The following is a 22,506-nucleotide window of genomic DNA, read 5'->3' as shown; positions in this document are numbered from 1 at the left end:
TATTATTTACTTCCGAACTTCTGCCCTGTTTAACCAACGCATACAAATCTTTAAACAGGAGTTTCCTTTATGACACAGCTTACGCCATAGCATTGCCTTTCTACCTGCATTCTTTAGTATTTAAGCAATCTTATCTTCACCGCTCTTCCCTGCAGTGATTAAACCCGCAGTGGAGCACCGGAGGCGGTCGGTGGGGGACCGCTCAGGTCCGGCTGCCGCACGTTTCTCGTCAAGTTCGACACATGACGCACGACCGACCGTCGAGCCCTCCAGAGCCCGGAGTCTCACTCGCCTGCCCCGCCGCCGGTCTCCGCTCTCCGCCAGCTGAAACGCCCACTTATCTGCCTTGCGCGGAAGCGCCCCGTCTCTGTGGTGGAAGCTGGTGTCAGTCACGCTGCGGCTCGCTTCCAGTCTGGGCGGTTGGGAGCGCAGTGTTACCCGCAGTTCGGAGGGAGAGATTTAAAAAAAAAAATACTGCCCTCGGTGAGAGACGGGGCGACTTGTACTTAGGCGTACGTGCAGTACCTTGCGGTTTGAAACAACAGCAGTAATGCTTTTACGCGTACGGAGGGCAACAGGTGAATTAATTTACCCTGTCTGCACAGGTGCATTTTTATAAATTGTCTCATTATTAACAAGTACGTCTAGCCTTATTTTAACCTCACGTGTCTTTGATGGACGCTAAGCCGTTATCTAGAGATAAACGGAGGCAGCGTTTTAAAATGACTAAATATTTGGCACCTCTCTTAATATTCACCCGGACTACCTTGTCTGCTTATACCTGCAGAGGTTGTACATCACCTTGCTGTCAGTTTTATTGACACGGCTTAATAACTGAATGTTGCTCGTTTCTTTCCGGAACAAAGTTGTTTTACTGCCCCGACAATACTAAAACTTTTAGGACATTTCTATGTCGGTTAGCTGGGAAGAAAACGGTGATGCAAACAAGCGCGGCACAAACTGCTGACCGTAAATCTTTTGTAAATATATATATTTCTCCTTGTAACAGTCAGTACTCAGACTAGAGTACTGCATCTGGCGTTGAGGTATATATAAGCACGTCGTTTAGGTTTTTCTGAAGTGAAGTTGTCGCTGCTCGTTTCGGACGTAGTCTCAAGTCGGAGGGTTATGAGAGGTGGAGATTGTCCAGTTCGCTAACGGACACTGTTATTTCGGCCGCAAGACGTCAAAAATGGATTCAGTCAAGGAGAGAATGGAAAATTTGATGTTTTATCTGTCGCAAAGTCAACACCAAGGATGGATCAGGGTGTCTGGTGAGTAAGCAAAGCAGTGACACAGCAAGGCTGTGATTTGTGTTAATTTCTAATGTACTGATGTGTTTGTACGTTTGTGTTAAGTTCGGCAAGTCTTTTGCACAACAAAGATTCTGCAACATTTGCTAGTATGAGAGTTTTTTGTTTGCTAAATTTGTTTACGATAAGAAATACATGTAGTTGTATATTGTTGCTTATTTCGCTTATTGACTGTTTACTAACTTCAAGTGTGTGTACAAGAAAAAGGCAAAACTTTGTTACTTTTGTCACCCCATTCACTAGCAACCTCCTTCATTTTGTTGATGCATGTGACTTTGATAATTTTGTAGTCGTTTCTTTAGCAGATTAAATTATTGTGTGGCATGAAGTACTGCATATTGATCTATTTTGGCGAAGGTTAATGTTGTCACCTCTGTCCCAGCAACGATGTCTCTTCAAACACAAAAAAAATATCATAATTGAGGTGAAGCAAATTAATATAAAGGTACTGTAAAATGTATCGGTAATGTTGTGATGTTGTGTGTATCTTTGTATTGTTTATGCACAGGTTAGCAGGCACTGACTTGATTCCAAGAATAACGGCCCTCTAGGTTGATAACTCTCATATTCCATGATCTTACAGACTATGATCTGTCAACTGAGTACCCAGAGTAGATTAAAGGATGGCCATGTTCTGAGAAATGTTTTGAAGTACAAAGAGTGCAAGTCGGAGTAAGAGCTCTGTCACCAGTTGTAGTAGCACAAAAAGTGACGAGGCTATTTAGAAGGTAGAAATTGGGTGCTGTATGCTTGTCATATACAGTATGTGAAACCGAGTTCAAAAATGCTCAGGAACAGTTATCTGAAACGTGACTACCATTACCGAAAGTTTAAAAGGTACATCTGCCTGGTCCCTTTTCCGACTTATAATCCAGTTTTACACTGCTTTATTTTGTTACAGCATTTCAAAGTCCTTCACTCACCTTTACTCTGGTTTTACCATGGTATACCAGAGTTGAGTTTTACAGGGGTGGTTTACTTGTCGGAGCAAGTCTACCTCTGGTAGATCTAGTTATACTTATTTTCTGTTTTTTTTCCTACATGTTAGAAAGTAAATGTACATCTGCCAGGGACTGGTAGTGTTAAAATTCTCCTCTGAACATAAATATATGTGCTCAGTATGTCCAGATTGGTAATTCATACTGTATCTAAAGAGGCCTACGTGCTATTGAACCTGAGGCCTCTGTCTGAGTTATTTCATTTTCATTGACTTTCTTTTGCCGTAGTAATTTTCAACAGCCTTTTCCAAAAAGTACGATGAGTGTCCTGAGCTCCTTTCAGTGCTCTGTTTTGCTCGGTTACTAAATCTTCATGTCATATTTTCAGAAAAGATTTTCAGCCAAATTCCAAGTAGTCTGAGGCCACTAAAGGTGTCTTTATGTTGTTAGAGGACAACGGTTATTAGGTTATTAACTGTGTGCCATTGTCGTCAATCATCAAAACGGCAATTAAACAGTACTAACTGTATTACCAAAATACAGTACTATGAATTTATTGGTTAATTACAGAAATAGCAGAAATTCATGAAGCACTAACTTGGAAATGTTAGGATTCCACTACAGTAGAGTAGTTTTTGGAAACCAGAGTGTTGTGAATCTGACATTTAGGCTTGTATCTCTAAATTAAGAGGTAAGAAGACAGTTTTTATCAGCTTACGTATTACGTAACATCCTGAGCTTTGGCCATTCAATAAGAGGAGACATTTGAACATCCCATCGATGCATTAAAAGTGCACCATTATCCTGGAGAGGGTTAGATAAGGAGGCGACACTGTAGAGCAATGGTTAGCATTGCTACGTCAGTGCTGGGGCCCTGGGTGCAATTCCTGGGGTGCTGTCTGTGTGGAGTTTGTATGTTCTCCCTGTGTTCCCTTGGGCTATCTCTGGGTGCTCTGGTTTCCTCCCACAGTCCTAAAGGCTGGTAGGTTAATTGGCTGCTGACAAATTCACCCTGGTGTGAGTGTGTGTCTCTGTCTGTGTGTCTGCTCTGTGATGGACTGGCGTCCTATCCAGGATGTACCCTGCCTTGCGCCCAGTGCTTTCTGGGATAGGCTCTGTCTCCCCCGTGACCTGGAATTGGAAGAAATGGTTAGAAAATGGTTGGCTGGGAATTCTGGGAATTTCCAGGGCTCTGGAGAACTTCAGGAATCCCATTCACAGTCAGTTAGGGCCGTGACCCAGGTTCGAATCAGTGATCAAATAGTTCAACCTGCCCCTTTGCAAGTTGAGCCACCAAGAAGGCTCACCTGAAACTACAATAATTTATTCACGTGTCCCACTAATTTGTATCGGTAAAAAAATTATCTGTACTATAAATTTAGTCAAAGACAGAAAGCCAGTAACAAGTAACCGAAAATATAGATTTATATCCAAGTTTACCAATCTTTCTTATGGTTACAACTTAGATTGTGCTGAAAGATGTCTGGAGCATATAAAGTTAAGGATGATTCCATGTCATGAATTAATGTTAAGACAGCTTTTGGAATTATTGTCATCACTTTTAAAATGTAATGTAACACTGAATATAGTTTTGTATTTATAGTTTTTATACATCCCAGGTATGTTCTGGTAGCATTTTTGTTTTTCTCACTACATCACTTTAACTTGTTACAGTATAAAATACTGTACCGTTTTCCATGGATCTGTCATAAGCATAATAGTTGTAAAAAAAACATTTGCTGTTCATTGTATATTTCATTTTATACCCATCCAGTTCGTTTCTTTACGTTTCTTTTATAAAATTGACTTCTGTCTTGTACAGAGAGAATGATTAAGGATGAACATACGACATCAACAACCCATCTTTTGACACACTTCAAGCTCTACAGTCCTGCTCACATGATTGGAGTACTAATTAGAGGATTATCCCACACTGAAGTCACGGCTAGGGTTACTATGAATTTGTATTTTCCCAGACATGTCATCCTTTTTAGTTCTGAACTCTCTGTCTGGGAGGAATTTTCAAATACCTTTTAAACGTCTTGGATTTTTCCCTTATTCTTTATCCCTAAAGGTTTTCAATGCAACATGGCTCCTGACACGAGGAGAGTGTCGATCACTTGAGAGAGAGACTGTGTGTTGGTTACAGTCACAGACATGTCTAGTTTTCCTTCTGAACAGGTATGATTCTTCCCAATTCTTCACCCCTGGCTCAGCCCTGGTGGTGATTGCAGTGTCTTGTCTCATTCTGTACTACATACAGCTACAGGGCAGCGTTTCTTCAATAAGAGTTCAATATTTCAATAGAATCTTCAGAAATCTTTATTTGATAGTGTATTTTATTTTGCTCTGCCTAATCACAATGCTAAAGTGAAAGTGCAAAGTCACTGCAGAACTAAAGACGAGATTCCTGTGCTTTCAAAAAGAGAGCTGGGGAAGAAGACCTCTATCTGTCTCTGTTGTTTCCGTGACGAATAAGATATTTTGTTACAGTATATATTTTATGCAGTATATTAATGTTAGATACTGTATAAAGTATACTTATATTATATAACATGTTATATGGAATTAATGCAATGTGATGTACAGTAACAGATACTGGTACAAATACCCTTCTCCTCCCCTGCTTGAGATAGTGGCCTCTTTATTGAATGTTCTGATATGGTTGCCCTTGTCACTGAAAACCTGCAGGAGCTCAGGAACTGGCACAAAGACACTCCCGTTTCACCTCAGAGAAGAGAAAGTCCTGGTAGATCAATCACAGCCCTTTCCTCGCTGTGCTTTGCCTGTTGTGCACAACCACGTGGGGAATGCTGGTCAAATTTGGCGAGAGACATGACCCAGAGTCAAACTCGCTATATCTAGCCCATAGAGCTTCACCTGTGTTTGGAGTGAGCACCTTCAGATGCCAATCAAGCTGACTGGTTGCCAAATACTCTGTAGGGTTTTGGCAGTGGTCTATTACAGTGCTGTGTTTAAGGTTAGTTAAGGTTGATCTTAAAACACCTGTTGGTGGCAGTGACTAAAACATTATCTGGGATATAGCATTATTTTTAGGTCCGTTTTATTTATATTAGCTTCAGAAAAATGTGCTTGAATGACTAGCTTTATTGTTTTCAATATACAGATCTTAAGAATAGTGTCTTCCATCTTGTTGCTAAAGTAGACGCATAGAGACTTTGTGTTACAGTTCTGAGATAAATGCTAACATTACCTTAAGAGCTCTTTAAAGCCCAGAAATTAACGACTAATTATGACAATGAGATGACAGCCTATTATACATTTAACTTGTTTAATTTGCATTAGTGTCAAATCTGACTTAAAATATTAACTTGTTAAAAGGCCGTCTTTTTTACCCTACAAATATTCATACAGTATCTGGCATTTCTGTAGCCTGCAGTACACCCACATGCTGAATATTTCCTCTTCTTTAAATGATCTGTCTGATAAGGTTCGTTTGGACAATTACTTTAGAAATGCTAGGTTGTTCAGCGTAGTGATTGTGGTGGGCTATTGTATTTGCCAGTCCCTTAAACTATTTATAGACATACTGTAGTATTGTTCTGCAGTGATTCATTTTCTAAGTACAGTTTTAATCCAAATTGAGCAGCTCTTTCAGTCAGATTTTAGTGTGTGGTAAGTATAGGACGTACTGTAGGCAGCAGTGTGCCATAATGTTTTAAAGAAATAATTTATGCAAAATCTCTGTTATTTTTGGGACCGTTTTAAAAAAAGATGCAGTAGTGTGCTTTCAATAGCAAGATTTTCATGTATTTTTACATGACGTAAAACACAGCGAGATTAGTGATTACTTCCAGGTAAATCCTGTGTCATTGTGTCGTCTTTGCTATTTAGCATTTCTGTTAGTACACTTCATGCAGCTGTACTGTATATATGGCTATGAGTTCTAAAAAACAAACTTTGTTCTTCTGACATTAATTATAATTTATTATGCATCACCCTTTGAGACTGATTAAGTTGTGGAATAATTATATAAACCACATTTCTGAGCTTCACATACTGTATTCTGTAGCATTCAATAGCTTTAGAGATGTGCAGCTTCATAAGACAATTAACATGCTGTAGCTTCTAATTAAATGCCATTAAAAACTAGAATTGAAGGATGTTGACTATATCCGTTGATAATTAAATGCCTGTAGAAGAATAATATTAATGATAAATGACCACATTTTTTGTTGTTACATGCATTTACTATTGCATTTTCTATTTTGGTTAAATAAATTGCATTGAACACACAGTTTAAAAAGTCTTAGGCCTACAGAAAATTATATATTTAGTTACCACCTGTGTTTTAGGCTGAATTGATGGTTAGGTTTAGAAACTGGGCTGTTGGAAAAGTTAGGGTTAGGTTTAATGCTTGGGGTGTGCATTTTTACTTCTGTTAAAGGAGATGCACAAATGCGTAAAGTGTTTTTTAACTGTATAGCTATACAGTTAAAAATAACTGTATAGCAGATATGTCTGCTGCAGTTATCACCTGTCTTTGTTTCAGGTTTGAAAACAAGATAGAGTGCCTTTTGTAGATATATGACTATGATTTTAGTTATACAAAACTAACAGGTTTAGCTTTTTTCCATTTTCCTGTGGCATCAAGTTGTATTTAGTATAAAACATTGATTTTTTGTTTCTTCTCCTGTGCCCTTAAGGACATTTCTATATTGATTGCTTCTTGGACTGCAGTCCAGAATGTTTAGTAAAACTGTTTTCACAGAGAAGAACATTAAAACTGTAATATAGGATGCTGCTGCAAAGATGTCAGGGGCAGGACAGAATGTTTCATGTTCTATAAATTTAAAAAAAACGCGATCCAATAAATTGAATTGACTATTTGTTTTAGTCTGTACATTAAACATGGAAAAGACAAGAAATTTAGTTTTTTATCTGTGGATTTACAAGTGTAGAGTATTGTTTTCTGTTCCTTAAAATATATATATTTGGATATTTCAATATATAATAACAAACTTTATTTTATATACCTCCTTTAAAAGTAGCTTTACAGAAAAAAAATGCACAGTGAGAGGAGATAGTAGATGGGATTTGGAATGCAGTAGTAAAGAAAATGGGCAGACAAAGAAACAGTTAAGTAAAAGCCCTTCTAAAATAAGTCAAGAGTCTAAAGTTTGAGTCTAGATTTGACAAAGCTCAGGGAAGGTGGCTCTCTGATATCCTTAGGGGTGGAATTCCAGAGCTTTGGGGTGCAGCAGGAGAAGGCCTTTGGGAGACAGACAGGGGACCAGAATTAGCCGAATGAAGGTTGTGAGATGGAGAGTAGGACGATAGTCACTCAGCCAGGTACTCAGGTGCAAAGCCACGTAGAGTCTCATAGTTGAGCATGACGATTTCGAGGCAGACACGAAAGCTGATAGGAAGCTAGTGCAAGGACCCCAGGATAGGAGTGATGTGATCACTTGCACTAGACCTGGTCAGGATTGTGACTACATAATTCTGGACGTGCTGTAGTTTGTGATAGTAGGGTAACAAGCTTTTATGGTTGTTACCTTTATACGTTGTCTGCAAACGTGTTCAAGGCATGTGTTCAACCGAGACACAAATGCAATGGTGCCGATGTAGTAGAAATCAGTGTCAGGTTCCTGACGTCAAAACGAAACTGCTTGTGGCACTTTGCTGCATGCTGGAAATGGGTTTATGGGCAGGTGCTTCTTTAGGGCACTGGAGGACTGGGTATTACTGTAAATTACTGTGTGGATGGGTGTGTGTGCCTGGTGTGAATGTGTCAAATGTTGGGGGAAGAGCCCCATCTGAATTGATTTGTGAACATTTGTGCCTAGGTACTTCTGTTACCCAGAATGTACATACAATTGCAGTGCTCCAATGGCTGTTCAGCCAGTAACCCAGGGAAATGCTGAGCTCCACCAAGTCTTTTGATTTGGCATATGTTCTCATCTTGTCAATATCAAAGGCAAGTCACCATATCACCACCTTTTTCCATAACGTGAAATTGGGTCATCATACCTCCATCTTTCCACAGTTCATTTCCTCCCCTTGTTGTGCCTTTTGTACACAGAAATCAGATCTCACTGTGCACCTTAATGTTTTGCCATATTTTAGAAATGATGGAACTGCAGTGCTCTCCGTACGCTAGAGAAATTCATCCTCAACTTACTGTTACCATACTGATATGCTTTACTTTTTGCTAAATTTATTACAGAGACTAAACAGCGCAGTGGATTCTCATGTTGGGAATGAACATTGCACATATTGATTTTGGAATCATGCCCAGCTGTGTTAGAATATTAAGGGGTTTAATATAAGCACTTTGTTTTGTTGTCCTTTGGTTTTTGTGTGGTTGTCATTAGCTTTCATACTGCATGAATCAGATCAGTGAGTTTAACAGAACCAATAGGAAGTGAAAAATTCAGCATCAGTGGACTTTTTGAAAGGATTGGGTCAAAGGTAGCCCAAAAATATTCAGAAGTTTTCACATCCAATGCATGTCACAATTTCCTTGTATTCCCTTGTATTTATTGTTGTAAACTGATCCATTTGAATTGTGTTGTGCATTGTCTAAAACCCTACAGAAATCAGGCAGCCAAACCCTCCCCTCCAGAATTCCTTTTGGATGTATTAAATTGGCCATTTATAAATTCAGGGAGATTAGGAGTTCCTGTATTGACTGCAGTTCTGTAAAGAAAAACTTGGATATTGATTTTTACTTCCTCATAGAGACACAGGGTAAAACTTACTATGTTTTATCGTTGAAGGAAATGTAACCCAAGCATCTCAGATTTGCTTAATTTAACCCAAGCATCTCAGATTTGCTTAATTTAAGTCATATGTTGAATGGAATAAATCAATAGAGTATTAAAATTAATTTGTAATTCAGAAAGATTCATTCAGATTAATACTACGCAATATATTTTAAGTGATATTATTTTGTCAGTATAAATTATTAAACTTGTAAGTTTAATTAAGTGTAAGTTTATTATTTTGCTGTATGTAAAATAGAGGCGAAAATGGCTGACAGTTTCCTTGATACTGTTAAATGGGAGACATTGTAGAAAGAGGAGATAAATGGCTTACTTAACAGAAAGAGCGCTCTTAAACATGCAAATCACTTCACATGGTAGAAGACGTAGAGGATCCATTTGAATGCATTTCAGGGGATTTTAAAAACAGTTGCCACATTTAAATCAATAAAGTAAACTGAAAGACATAGTGGTAATTTATTCTAGCTTGAACCTACTAGTACTGAATACAATTACAGCCTGGCAAAAAAGTTTAGTTAAGGTGCTTTAGTTTCACAAGTCTTGAAGTATAGCTGTGTTTGGTCTCACTTCAGAGTGGTATGCATGCAAAATATGTGTTGCTGCAGCACTGTACCAGTACTCTGTGATCTGTGCTGTTTTTGTTTGGTTTTATATGGTCTCTTTTTTGCAAGTCCAAAGTGTCTCTAGCTAGTAAGCTTCTTGAATATTTATGCTTTCCAGTAATCCTGTGATGTAATGCTTTGATTAGACATTCGGTAACATCTGCTGTCAGATCAGTATTTTGTCTATATTTAGACAGTAATCTGGTATTATTGCAAAGAGTAAACATTGCAGCGTTCTCTTGACTGGCATTGTATAAGACCATGTCTATTGGGATCTAGGACGTATCTTCACAAAGAAGCTGGATATCTTTGTATTGTTGTTTTTTGCTGTTTTGTACAGCAAAGAATAAAATAATGCTAGAAATAAGAGAGGCAGCCATTTGACCCCTCTATCTACTTTGGTTGCTAGTAGCTACTGTACTGTAAGTGATATGAGGCTCTTACACAACCAGTTCTTGAAGAAAGCCTGAGAGACAGCTTCAACAGTGTGCTTTATTTACTTGTTCCAGCCTCCCACGAATCTCTGCGTGAAACAAAAGCATCTCTTGGTTTCAGTTCTACATGAATTGACCACTTACGTCCTTTGGTTTGTGTTTCACTGTCGGTTCTGAAGATGTCCGATGCTTTGACCATTTTGAATATGTGAATGAGTCTCCTTTTAGTCTTCCCGGCTAAAGATCAAGAAGATTCAGTTCTATTAAGTTGTGTAAGACGTTCTTTTAAATCTGTAATGTGTAGAACAATATTATACACAATAATCTAACCAAGATCTAACTTGTACTAAATTAACATCCCTTGATTTGTAATCTATATGTATATAATATTTTTATTGCTTTCCCCATATTGTACAGAAGGTGGAATGATGTACCAGTATAAACTCCTCATTATGTTCCTTAACTTTTTGAATGTAGGCATTTCCCATCTTATTCCTGTGTTTTTAAACATTCCTGGGTATGTTTTTGCTACCTTCATGTAGTATTTTTCATTTCTACATTAAATGATATCTGCCAGGTGTATACCTGCTCTTGAGAGGCATCATCTGCTCGTCCTGGAATCCTGGTTCGAGTCAGCTGCAGTACTCGGACACAAAGCTATGATCATGGAGCTCAAGAGTGCTTTTACCTTGTACCTCTTTCTCGTTAGACTGTTCATAATTGTTTTATTAAAATATCTCTGATTTCTAATCATTGTTTCAAATCCCTTGGTACAAAGCTCTTCTTTAGTATAGTATAGTAAAAAATATCACTCTCTCAAAATCACTAGAATGAACTTTTCTTTTCTTCTTCTGGAGAAAAACTGTAAGGAGCAAATGTAAAAACTAGATACAAATAATTAGTCACTGTCATTTAAAATTCTATTTAGCTTCTCAGGCTTATCTCTTTACACAAATTAATAAGGCAGTTGATAGTGTTGTTTTGGAACGAGGGCTGTAATGTCCATAACAAAGTAATTGTTCAGTCTATCCAGTAAACCTGTATTCATCACCACAATATCATATTTTGGTTTTTGCTTTTGACCTCTTTTTGACCAAAATACAGCTATAATTAACTAATGTTAGGCTGGAGGAGTAATACATTCATTAGATCTTCAATAATTTCTTACAATAATTTGAATTTAATCATGACATAGGTACGGAATTTGAATGATCACTGTACTTTAGAATGGCATTCTTAATGAAGCATATTGGGCAGAGTCTGTGATTCTGCTGGAGATGATATTGCAGGAGTCTAGTGTTAAGGTGGGGAGCTGTGTCAGCATGTGAAGGCTGCAACGGAACAAGTAATAGGTTTGTTCCATGCTGAAAAGAGAAGAAAGGAAGTGCAACGTTTCAGCTTTGGAGCCTTCTTTGGGTGTAAGAAAGATAGGGCAGTCGGCAAAGACAATACAGCATGGGAAAACAAAACTCAGGAGAGAGGAGGAGGCGGGAGCAGGGAGCAGGGAGCAGGGAGTGTTAATTCACCTTCTTTTGGCACCACAGCCACCTTTAAATCCTGAAAGATTGTAGCCTAATCCAGATGGGATTACTTATGCTATACCAAGGTGACAGTTCCTCTTGTTTTCCATCCCAGGGCAGTTGTTTTAAAAATGTCAGTGGGGGAATTTCCACATCTTGAGACCTTGGTCATATCGCTGGACTTTAATCCTATTAACCAAAGGATAATCCATGCCCAAACCAGCAGGGCAAGGTGACCCTCAACCTAATTCTTGGACGCGGTGGTGCACATAAACACTGTTTGGGAAAGAAAGACAGACAAACCCTTTCTGATACATTATTGCCACAGCAGTCAAGATGGAGGTGTGATTTGATTCAATTTAAAGGCAACATTTGATCATAAAAGTAGCACCATAATGAGTTTATAATTCTTATAGTTAAAGTATTGAAAAAGCTTATGTAGCCTCAATAAACTACTCATGATTCTTGACCGACTCTCTTCTGGTGGATGAACTAGTGTGTTAAGTTTCAATTTTGATGCGGTAGAGGAATTGCAGGCTTATGTTATTCCGCAGTCAAGCGTGGAATTTGCATGTACTTTTTTTCTCAGAATGTGAAGCTTTGAAGATGATTGTGCAGCTGAGGAAAATCTGAATTTGTAAACTGACAGCACCGAGTATCTGCAAAAATACAGCTTTCATTTCTGCTCTCACGAAGCTTAATTACACTTGCATTATTTATGGAATAACACTAAAAAAACATTTTAATTACTCTGTGACGAGAAGGGGGCTGTGGGGTGGAAATAAATGGATATATTTGTTTTCTTTGGTTCAATAAGTTATTAAAGCATTTCTTGCAGTTCTGAACGAGGTAGACAGATCAGGGCGGAGAATATCATACTGTACTGTATGGGTTTGTTTTGTTTTTTTGTGCTCTATGGTTCTCCAGTGTTCCTTCTGTGCCTAGATTCCGAAACAAGACTTCTCAAAGCTTGCTGCCAGGAAGTGGGAAAGGGGAAAGAAATTAATAGCATTATATGCCCTTGTACCCACTGGAAAGCTTTGAGGTGCAGAGGTGAATATCTTTCTTGCATCTTTACCACTCTCTTCCTCTTCAGCTTTGTATAGTCTTTTCAGAAACTATCAGTGCTAAAATGAAGCTAGCAGAAATGCCAAGAGAGAACATGATAATAAAAATATAAATATGAACAAAACTATTAAAAATGTACATTGTAATTGCTCAAATGTATTAAACCACATTTGTTGACTTTGTGCTGTTTTTATGTACTTGGATACCTTTCAAATTCACACTGTCATACATCACTGAGTAGTTGCTCCCACATTTCTTATCTAGAACATGCTTCGAAAGCAGAGTTTCCTATCTGCTAAATTAATGTCCAGCAGAGTTTAAAAGGTGTTGGCAGATTAGAGAAATTGTTGTTTGATCCCATTATGAAGTGATTATACTGCAGTGTCAGCTTCTGAATGTAGGCTGGCTAAATCCACTAATTAAACTCTGAATCATCAGTTCCCTGTGTAGATGGCTTATTGATTAGGTAATTAATCTGCTATTTCCCAACAATGATGCTATAGTCCTTTTTGTCCATAGCACACTTTAATGATAGAATGTTTGTGTAATCTATCTAATGGAAATGAAGCTTTAAACAATAATTCTGTTTTTGAGTATGCTTTTATATCTGGTTTTGCAAAATATTGTGTTCTACCTTACATTTTCCTAAGATATCCAATGCTTATGTTTGAAGAAATCATAATCAAGTACATTTTCTATGGAGACAGAACGTAGAACACCTACTGTAGTGTTATTTCTGCAGTGTCTAACTCCATTTCTTGAGTATGGATCTGGAAGTTCTGCATGGGCTTTTACTGACAGTTCAGGTTGGAGCTGTTCACTGATGTTTCTCATTAGTTAAAAGCGGAACTTGAAGAACACACTGTTGACGACACTTTTCAAACCTTTTTAACATTTATTCATCATGCAATATTCCCAGAATGAACTTTCAAATTTTCTCTAGCATCCAAATGTAAGAAATGGATAGAACTATTTAGACTTACTGTTGTTTACAATTCTTTTTAGCTTCTCAAACTTATCTCTTTAAACAAATCAATAAGGCAATTGAAAGAGTTAATTTGGAACCAGGGCTGTAATGTTCATAACAGAGTAGTTTGTTTGATCTATCCTCAGACTTCTTTACTGTTAATCGCCATAATACCATATTTTGTTTGTTGTGTTTGACCTCACTCTTTTTCACCGCAATACAGCCATAATTTGCTGATATTAGGCACAGTGGGGGAGTAATACAGTACATTCAGTAGATCTCTAATGGCTTCTTACAATAATTTGGAATTATTCTTGCAGGAAATTTGAATTCTGTCCATGCTTTAGAATGGCTTTCTTAATGAAGCATATTAGGCAGAGCTTGTGATTCTGCTGGGGTTCATATTGCATGGTTGTACAATTCACACCATTTGTTAAAAAATGTATCTTTTTGCTATGTTCTGAAAGATATGCTTCTCTATAGTGTCTTTAGTTTTTTTCATTTTTACAGCTTTGACTTCAGCATTTAACTTTGACAGTAGTACGGTAGATATTGAATGTCTATGAAGACATAGTTATCCCATGCAAAACTACCGTTTACAAATCTTTTGGATACCAAACATATATTTATCCACAGGCAAAAAAAAAATGAGTGTGTTCTGATTATTTATTTTTTTACCTGGATCTTACAAAATAAATTAAGTAAAGTTATACTTTCTTTAAATTCAAAATACCCAGTGCAGAATTGATAGTCTGCTGTATCTCTTGTTATATAAAGCATACTATGATGCTCCTGTGGAAGATTGCTGGATGTGACTACCTGTTTCACGTTTATCAGAGAACAGCTGTCTAAGTGACATCTGATCATTAGGAAGCAGGATGTGATGTGGACAGGTTGAGTCATAGGTACAATAAGAGCAAATATAATGACAGATGATAACCAGGACACTGAATTACATGATTGTGTTATTGCTCTCTTTTAATTATTTAAAACGTCTGACTTCATATTTACTGTTCTCAAGCAAAGATATTGTTATAGCTATAGGTGACTACCTGGAAGTGTAAACATTACTAGCTTCAAAGCAGAGGGGATGTTAGCTGAGATCCCCTGATCAAAAACAATTGTAAAGTTTATCTTGATACCTAGTTAATTAAGTTATGGGTAAATGATTGTCAGTGCGTAGTCCTGGAACACGCCATATCAGATCACATTAAGAGCACAAACAAGGAAAAAAAAAGATGAGGAGAAGGGAGGAGTCAGGAGGATTTGGAACTTAAAATTCATGGTCAACTGAACAAAAACCCGATTGAAGCCAAGTACTGTATTTGAACCTTGCTAGAGAGAGCTTGCTATTCTGTATTTTGAGGGAACGTGGGTTTCCTGATTAAAAAAATACCTTGGTTACGGGCGGCCTTTCCTGCTTGTGGGTGCATTTTTAAAACAGGGAGAAGCCAACTTATCACTTATTTTGGCCTCTGTAAGAAATACTGCTCAGTCAATTCCTGATATTCACCAATTTTCTTTACCCCCTCTTTGTAACAATATCCTTACTGTTTTTTGGTCAAAGCAGACTGAGATGGAGTAAGGACCACCAAGAACTGTATACCGGTTTCCTCACTGTGATAATAATGCTAATTATTGGTTTGTTAGCAAATGATAACAAATGTTTCAATTAACATTTAGAATCCTTTGTGCCTGCTGATAATGTAAAGCTAAACAATAAACAGTGGCAATTCCGTTCATCTTAATTGCATGATAATCTTAAAATGAATACCACCGAGTTAAAATAAGTAATGGGCACAGATGTTTTTTGTATGATCCAGAAGGTTTTTACGGTAACCTAATGTTTCAGAGTTGTTTCTGTGGGTTACTTAAATGGATTTTTCATAAATGCCCAGCTATGGTATCTGTGATTGTACTATATCAAATTCCTTGTAGTGTTACTAAAATTGTCTGCATTTTAGTGAGGGGAAAACTTGCATGCCTGATTGTTTAATGCATAGCATTTGAGAGACAGGTCTTTCAGGATCATTTGCCTTCATAGCTGTCAACTTCTTGAGGTATGAGCCTAAGCACTATGATTTCAGTTTAATACATGTGCTTGGTAGACTGGCATAATCACATGAAAGGGAGAACTTGGGTTCAACAATTGGGCACACCTGCTGAGGTGTTTTTTTTATTTCATTCTTTAATCTTTTCAGGGGGCTTGGAAAAGGGGAGTGATGGCTACATGGAGTTGAGACAAGCAACGGCCCAAACTGACACCGATTCTTTATTTTTTTTCTCTGCTGTTGATTGTGATTTCTGTTCAGATTGAAGTACTTTAAAAGCTACATTACCACAGCTCCTTTGTGAAGCTTTTTTCTAGCTTTGCAAACTTTGTCAAATGATTCAATCTACTGTATATGCTTTAGTTTGGGTTATCATGACCCTCAGTTACACCAGAATACCGGGATTTTGTTCAATAAGAACTGATTTTCTAATTTTAGAAGATTTTTTTAATACTGCTTTATAAGCTTTATTTAACTAATTCTTCATAAGTTCAGTTGCCATGTGCTTCATAGACATTGCTAGAGAATGTTTTAAGAAGTAAGTGTAATTCGGGTTCAAGTTACTTGTGTAAGGACCTGTTTTTAAAATTGGGAACAGGTTGAGAGGAATTATTTTAAAAAGGAATGAAATACACCGATCTATGTAGTGTGTATATACTGTACACTGTAGTTGCTACATAAAGCAATACATCAGCCCTAAATAGCAATTTCTCCCAATGCAATTTAAAATGCAATTTCTTAGTTTACAACTTTGCCCAGGACTGTCCATAGATTGGGCTGCTATTTGCCTGACCAAGTCAGTATGAGTGTTACAGGAAGGATTCTATGCAGTGCAGGATATTATAGTACTGTACATGGTGATGGGCATTTGGTAAAGACCTTAGTGCAAGAACTCGGTATACTGTCTGTGAGTTACCACAACATTGTAGCTAATCTTTTTTGGGGAATGGGAACTATTTGCTGTATACAGTACCTAAATGCTTCATAGCTCTTCTGGGAGGATTATATTTTAAGGTCCGTTTCTTGTGAAGAACATCAAATTACACATTTCTGCAACTTGTAGTGTGATTTTCAAATATTTAGTGAAATGATATTTAACACAGATGAGCCCAACTTTCTCTGCCTGCTGGTGAAAACACTCCATTAAGGAAAAGAACAGGTCTGATATTAGAGTTTGTTAACTTATGTCTTCCTTACAACCACTCTGTTTGTTGTGTATAAAGTATAAAAAAGGTACTAATCTATGAACAGCATCTGCACCTTTGAGGTAGTTCTATAAATCCTCATAGAAATTCGGTATCATTAGTTGCTGATTTACATATACCTGTAGGCTTTTACAAAAGGAGCAGAAATGTGTTTTCCTGTTTTTTTTTAATGTGTTCTCTGGACTTGTGGTAGAGGTTTTTGGTTTTCCTGTTACAAAAAAAAGCCTTCTTCAGGCTAGGAGGCTAAGTAGCTAACTTATAAAAGTTTTTTTTGAAAGTTTTAAATGCTATAATGCTATAAAGAATTTGTTTATTTCTCCTTATACTTGCTGACCGTCATTATTTTGGTGTGGTCAGCAGTGTGACAGGTATGACAGAAACAGAACTTTAATATTCTTGTCAGTTGTCAAGGACAGGGGATTGTGGCCATGTATCAGATGGAATTAGTGGCATTGTCAGAAAAAAGCAAGGCATCGCTTGTTACTTCAACCAAGGAGGTCCAGTAGCGCTTTTTTTTTTAGAAAAGAAACACGAATGACAGTTCTGTTTGAGTGAAGCTAATGAGAGCACAATGAGACCCACTGGGCATAATTGGCATTATCTGTGATATATCAGATACTTAATGCGCTGGTTCTGCATCAAAGCTGGCAAGTGTTGGCACCCCTGAAGGTAGTTCATCATACTTTTATTGCCCTTGAAATGCACTGTTTCACTTAATTACCTCCACTTTGGAACTGTGCTTGTTTCTCCTAATGCAGGAAAGATGAAAATGAAAAAGTCAATTATTAGTTAAAACGCATTAGTTACTTTCCCAACACAACCTTATGTCAATTTTGTACGTTTCTGTTACTTTTTTTATTTTAATATCTGTTTATTGTAGTATCTTTTGAGGAATTTGATTAGTAAACAACTAAAACATCCTGCAGTCTACGTAAAAGATCTTGTTTCTTACAGTACGTGGAATTCTCATTATAGATTTAGACCAGTCAATTTTTGTCCCAAAACACTGAAACGATCCCTGTGTATTTTCCTGATGAAGCCCATTCTGATGGTACATCTGTCTTCACAGCTACATGTTCATTTTCTTGAGTCTGGAGAGCTCGAAGGAGGCTCCGCAGCTAAAACGTTGTATTTCTTTTCTTCTCTTTTCAGTGTGGAATAAACCTTTACTTGTTCTTTTGTGAGCTCAGATAATGCTGGTTTGCTTTCTACAACAGTTAGCAGTGTTAAGCATACTGTAGGTGCTAAAATCCAGGCCTTCATTGCCGTGGAAGTGTGAGTTTTATAGATCATAAAATGTTCCATCTCGCCAATTAAGTCAGTAATTAGTTTAATGAAGAATCTGAGTGCAACCTGTTAATTGAAAACCAGTCTCCCAAGTACCCTTGAGGAGTACACATTGACTGTTGTTCAGTGTTGTGTCTTGAAATAAGATAAAGCAGTTCCTGTTTAGAAACCCATCTTCATCTAGATCTCTTCATGATCACCTTATTCGTTGTTACACATCTGTTTATTAAATCAAAGTTTTGACATTTTTTTTCCATTTTATTTAAAACAATTGAAGCTTACATGAGAAGTTGAATATGATAAAACTAAAGGTCTGTGGATACATCTTCAGGAAACTTTAAGACTTCACTTATAATATACCAGCTAAATTACTGCATTTAACGGTTATTGTGTAGTTATTCACAGTCTGAAGCTTGGTTCACAGACTTCATCAGCAGCAGCTTTTTTCATAGTGTAATTATAATTAATGGTTTAAGGGTATACACTGAGCTCCTCTTTTGATGTGATCTAGTTTTTTCAAAGGCTTATTCCACAGTTCTTTAAAACATTCCAGCTCACCAGCTTCTGATGAATCTTAACTTTTCTAAAGAGGGCCTTTTTCAAATGGTTGCTGGAAGAAGATCTCTCCAGGATCTCTCTACAGATCCTTATTTAGTATTTGCACAGATTCTGCATTCATGTGAAAATCCAGGTATTTCCCACATGGGTTGGAGCATATCTACTGTAATTGCAAAAGCACAATTTCACATTTGAAGGTGGAGCCTACCATAGGTATTTAGACAGAACAACCAGGTATCTGCTGGGTGTCAGAAGTTGCCAATGTAAGTAAAACCTCTTTTGTCCCCACCTATCTCATGTTTTTCATGTCACAATGTCATCTTGACAATGAATTTCAAGATCCTACAGTACCTCCTTAAGACCAACTTATTTGGGATCTATCTGTAAATTGTAGGATTCATTATCCTACTTTATGTGCCTTGTACATTGTATTGCATCCTTTTCAGTTCTTCAAGAATTTAGTGTTCACAAAACAATGTGCCTTGTTTTTTCTTTTGATCATTGTGTGATGACGTACAGTATTTAGCAGATTCTCTACATTATGTGTTTTGTACTGTTACTAATTTGTACTTCATTCATCATAATGTCACCTTGGATAAACACAAGTTAAATAATTCATGCAGTCCACAAAAATGTATCTTAACTCTTCTGAGTTTCCTTGTATATTAGTAATGACATTCATAGTTTCTTGAAAATGTACCTCTAGGACTCATTAGAGGGTGAGATATAAGAAAGAGATACATTAAGATGTGTGTGGAGCAGCAAAATGCATTAGAAGAGGTGCTTAATTTTTAATGCTATTAGGTTCTGTAGTACTTAATGTATTTTTCCTAGTTTGTATCCCAAGTGGTATCTTCTTTAGTTCACATCTTCTCTTAAACACATTAAGTATGATATATCTGTCAAGATGGCATTAGGAACACCTGGTTGGACCCTATGCGGGACTGAGACCGTAGGTAGCTGGTGTTTGGCGTCCAAATCCCAAAGGCAAAAGGCAAAAGTTGTCGAGGTGGAAGATCAAGGTCGGGTATCACAAGAGTCAGGTCGAGAGCATCCAAATCCAAAACGAGAGGCGAGACTAAGTCGAAGCGGTGGAAAACAAAGTCTTGTAGCCAGAAATCAGGTGGTGAGTAGTTTATGCGCACAAGAGAAGGCCAAGGGTTATTCTCAATAGTGAGCAGGGACTGAGTGGAGTGAGAGGGTATAAATAGGGAAGAACGTGAGGGATGACGTTTGATTAATTAGTGCGCGGGTGTTGGCGGTGAGGGGGTGCTTGTAGGAATGCGGTTCGCGACAATATCAACTTAACCCACTGAAGCTAAGCAGGTGTGAGCCTGGTCAGTATCTGGATGGGAGACCTCCTGGGAAAAACTAAGGTTGCTGCTGGAAGAGGCGTTAGTGGGGCCAGCAGGGGGCGCTCACCCTGCAGCTCATGTGGGTCCTAATGCCCCAGTGTAGTGACGGGGACACTATACTGTAAACAGGCGCCGTCTTTCGGATGAGACGTAAAACCGAGGTCCTGACTCTCTGTGGTCATTAAAGATCCCAGGGTTTCTCGAAAAGAGTAGGGGTGTAACCCCGGCATCCTGGCCAAATTTCCCCATCGGCCTTTATCAATCATGACCTCCTAATAATCCCCATCTATGAATTGGCTTCATTACTCTGCTCTCCTCCCCACTGATAGCTGATGTGTGGTGAGTGTTCTGGCGCACTATGGCTGCCGTCGCATTATCCAGGTGGATGCTGCAGATTGGTGGTGGTGGAGGGGATCCCCATTACCTGTAAAGCGCTTTGAGTGGAGTGTCCAGAAAAAGTGCTATATAAGTGTAAGCAATTATTATTATTATTATTATTATTATTACGATTTTTTTGGGCGCGAGGTGGCGCAGTGGTTAACATTGTCTGCGTGGAGTCTGTATGCTCTCACTGTGTTCATGTGGGTTTCTTCCTGGTGCTCTGGTTTCCTCCCACAGTCCAAAAAGATACTAGTAGGTTAATTCGTTTCTGTGAAAATTGACCCTAGTTTGAGTGTGTGTGTGTCTGTGTCTGTGTGTGCCCATCCAGGGTGTACCCTGTCTTGTGCTCTCTGTTGCTGGGATAGTCTCTGGCTCCTCCACGACCCCGAGTTGGTGGAAGCAGTTAGAGAATGGATGGATGTTTTCTTTGAATTCATTTATTGCCTAGCCTATATTCAGTACGACTTTATAGTTATTCTAGGTCTTAAACTTATTACAATATAAGAAATGCACTATAAGCAGGCTGCTTCCAATCTGGTGTTTATTTTTTGTCAAAGCTAGCTTACACTAAGCAGTTGGTGAGAAAATGGTATCAGTGTTGATTGTATACATGAGTGGTATACATGTGATGTATACTGATGATATACAGTATACTGCATATTAAGTAATGCATTGTTATTTACTGATTTTCTTAAGCCAATGATTTTTTTAAATGTTGGTAGAGGAGCAAAGTGAAAACTGTCCTGTTTTTGTAAGTGTGCTGTATGCAGTAAGAGCTTACAGTATGTCCGTATTTTCATCTCAGCAGTTTAAATTTGCTTCACTTTTCTTTTTTTAAATGGGCTTTGACAGCAGCAAACAAATAGATTTCAGATGCCTCAGATGGCAAAATATTGGAAAAACACGAAAGGCTCATGTGACATCACAGAGCACGAAGATCATCCTTCTTTCTGAAAGTGAAGAAATGCGTGCTGTGCATAAAGTCAATGGTCTTTTAAATGTTGCCATTTACTTCTGTAATGTGTTTGTGAACACCTCTTTGCTATGGCAAGGAGTGTATATACAGTGCCTTGCGAAAGTATTCGGCCCCCTTGAACTTTTCAACCTTTTGCCACATTTCAGGCTTCAAACATAAAGATATAAATTTTTTATTTTATGTGAAGAATCACCAACAAGTGGGACACAATTGTGAAGTGGAACAAAATCTATTGGATTTTTGAAACTTTTTTAACTAATAAAAAAATGAAAAGTGGGGCGTGCAAAATTATTCGGCCCCTTTACTTTCAGTGCAGCAAACTCACTCCAGAAGTTCAGCGAGGATCTCTGAATGATCCAATGTTGTCCTAAATGACTGATGGTGATAAATAGAATCCACCTGTGTGTAATCAAGTCTCTGTATAAATGCACCTGCTCTGTAATAGTCTCAAGGTTCTGTTGAAAGCGCAGAGAGCATCATGAAGACCAAGGAACACACCAGGCAGGTCCGTAATACTGTTGTGGAGAAGTTTAAAGCCGGATTTGGATACAAAAAGATTTCCCAAGCTTCAAACATCCCAAGGAGCACTGTGCAAGTGATCATCTTGAAATGGAAGGAGTATCAGACCACTGCAAATCTACCAAGACCTGGCCGTCCCTCTAAACTTTCAGCTCAGACAAGGAGAAGACTGATCAGAGATGCAGCCAAGAGGCCCATGATCACTCTGGATGAACTGCAGAGAACTACAGCTGAGGTGGGAGAGTCTGTCCATAGGACAACAATCAGTCTTACACTGCACAAATCTGGCCTTTATGGAAGAGTGGCAAGAAGAAAGCCATTTCTCAAAGATATCCATAAAAAGTCTCGTCTAAAGTTTGCCACAAGCCACCTGGGAGACACCCCAAACATGTGGAAGAAGGTGCTCTGGTCAGATGAAACCAAAATCGAACTTTTTGGCCACAATGCAAAACGATATGTTTGGCGTAAAAGCAACACAGCTCATCACCCTCAACACACCATCCCCACTGTCAAACATGGTGGTGGCAGCATCATGGTTTGGGCCTGCTTTTCTTCAGCAGGGACAGGGAAGATGGTTAAAATT

The 22,506-nt window shown here is 38.1% G+C and overlaps 1 protein-coding gene across 3 annotated transcripts in view; it reads left to right on the top strand.

Moving 5' to 3' along the window:
- The first annotated feature begins 276 nt into the window (after positions 1-276).
- The window catches only part of LOC102689900 (disabled homolog 2-interacting protein), a 365,385-nt gene continuing 343,155 nt past the window's right edge, over positions 277-22,506 (top strand). For 2 of the 3 annotated variants that reach the window (XM_015366893.2, XM_015366892.2), the window contains exon 1: positions 279-1,274. In XM_015366893.2, the coding sequence (XP_015222379.2) occupies positions 1,193-1,274 (82 nt within the window). In that variant the 5' untranslated portion in view covers positions 279-1,192. Of the gene's footprint in view, positions 1,275-22,506 lie in introns of all 3 variants that reach the window. The other variant, XM_015366894.2, reaches the window with a different exon arrangement.

Source organism: Lepisosteus oculatus, chromosome 24 (assembly GCF_040954835.1).
Source record: "Lepisosteus oculatus isolate fLepOcu1 chromosome 24, fLepOcu1.hap2, whole genome shotgun sequence".
In the NCBI taxonomy this organism is placed as follows: Eukaryota; Metazoa; Chordata; class Actinopteri; order Semionotiformes; family Lepisosteidae; genus Lepisosteus; species Lepisosteus oculatus.
This window is presented reverse-complemented; position numbering and strand designations above follow the sequence as displayed.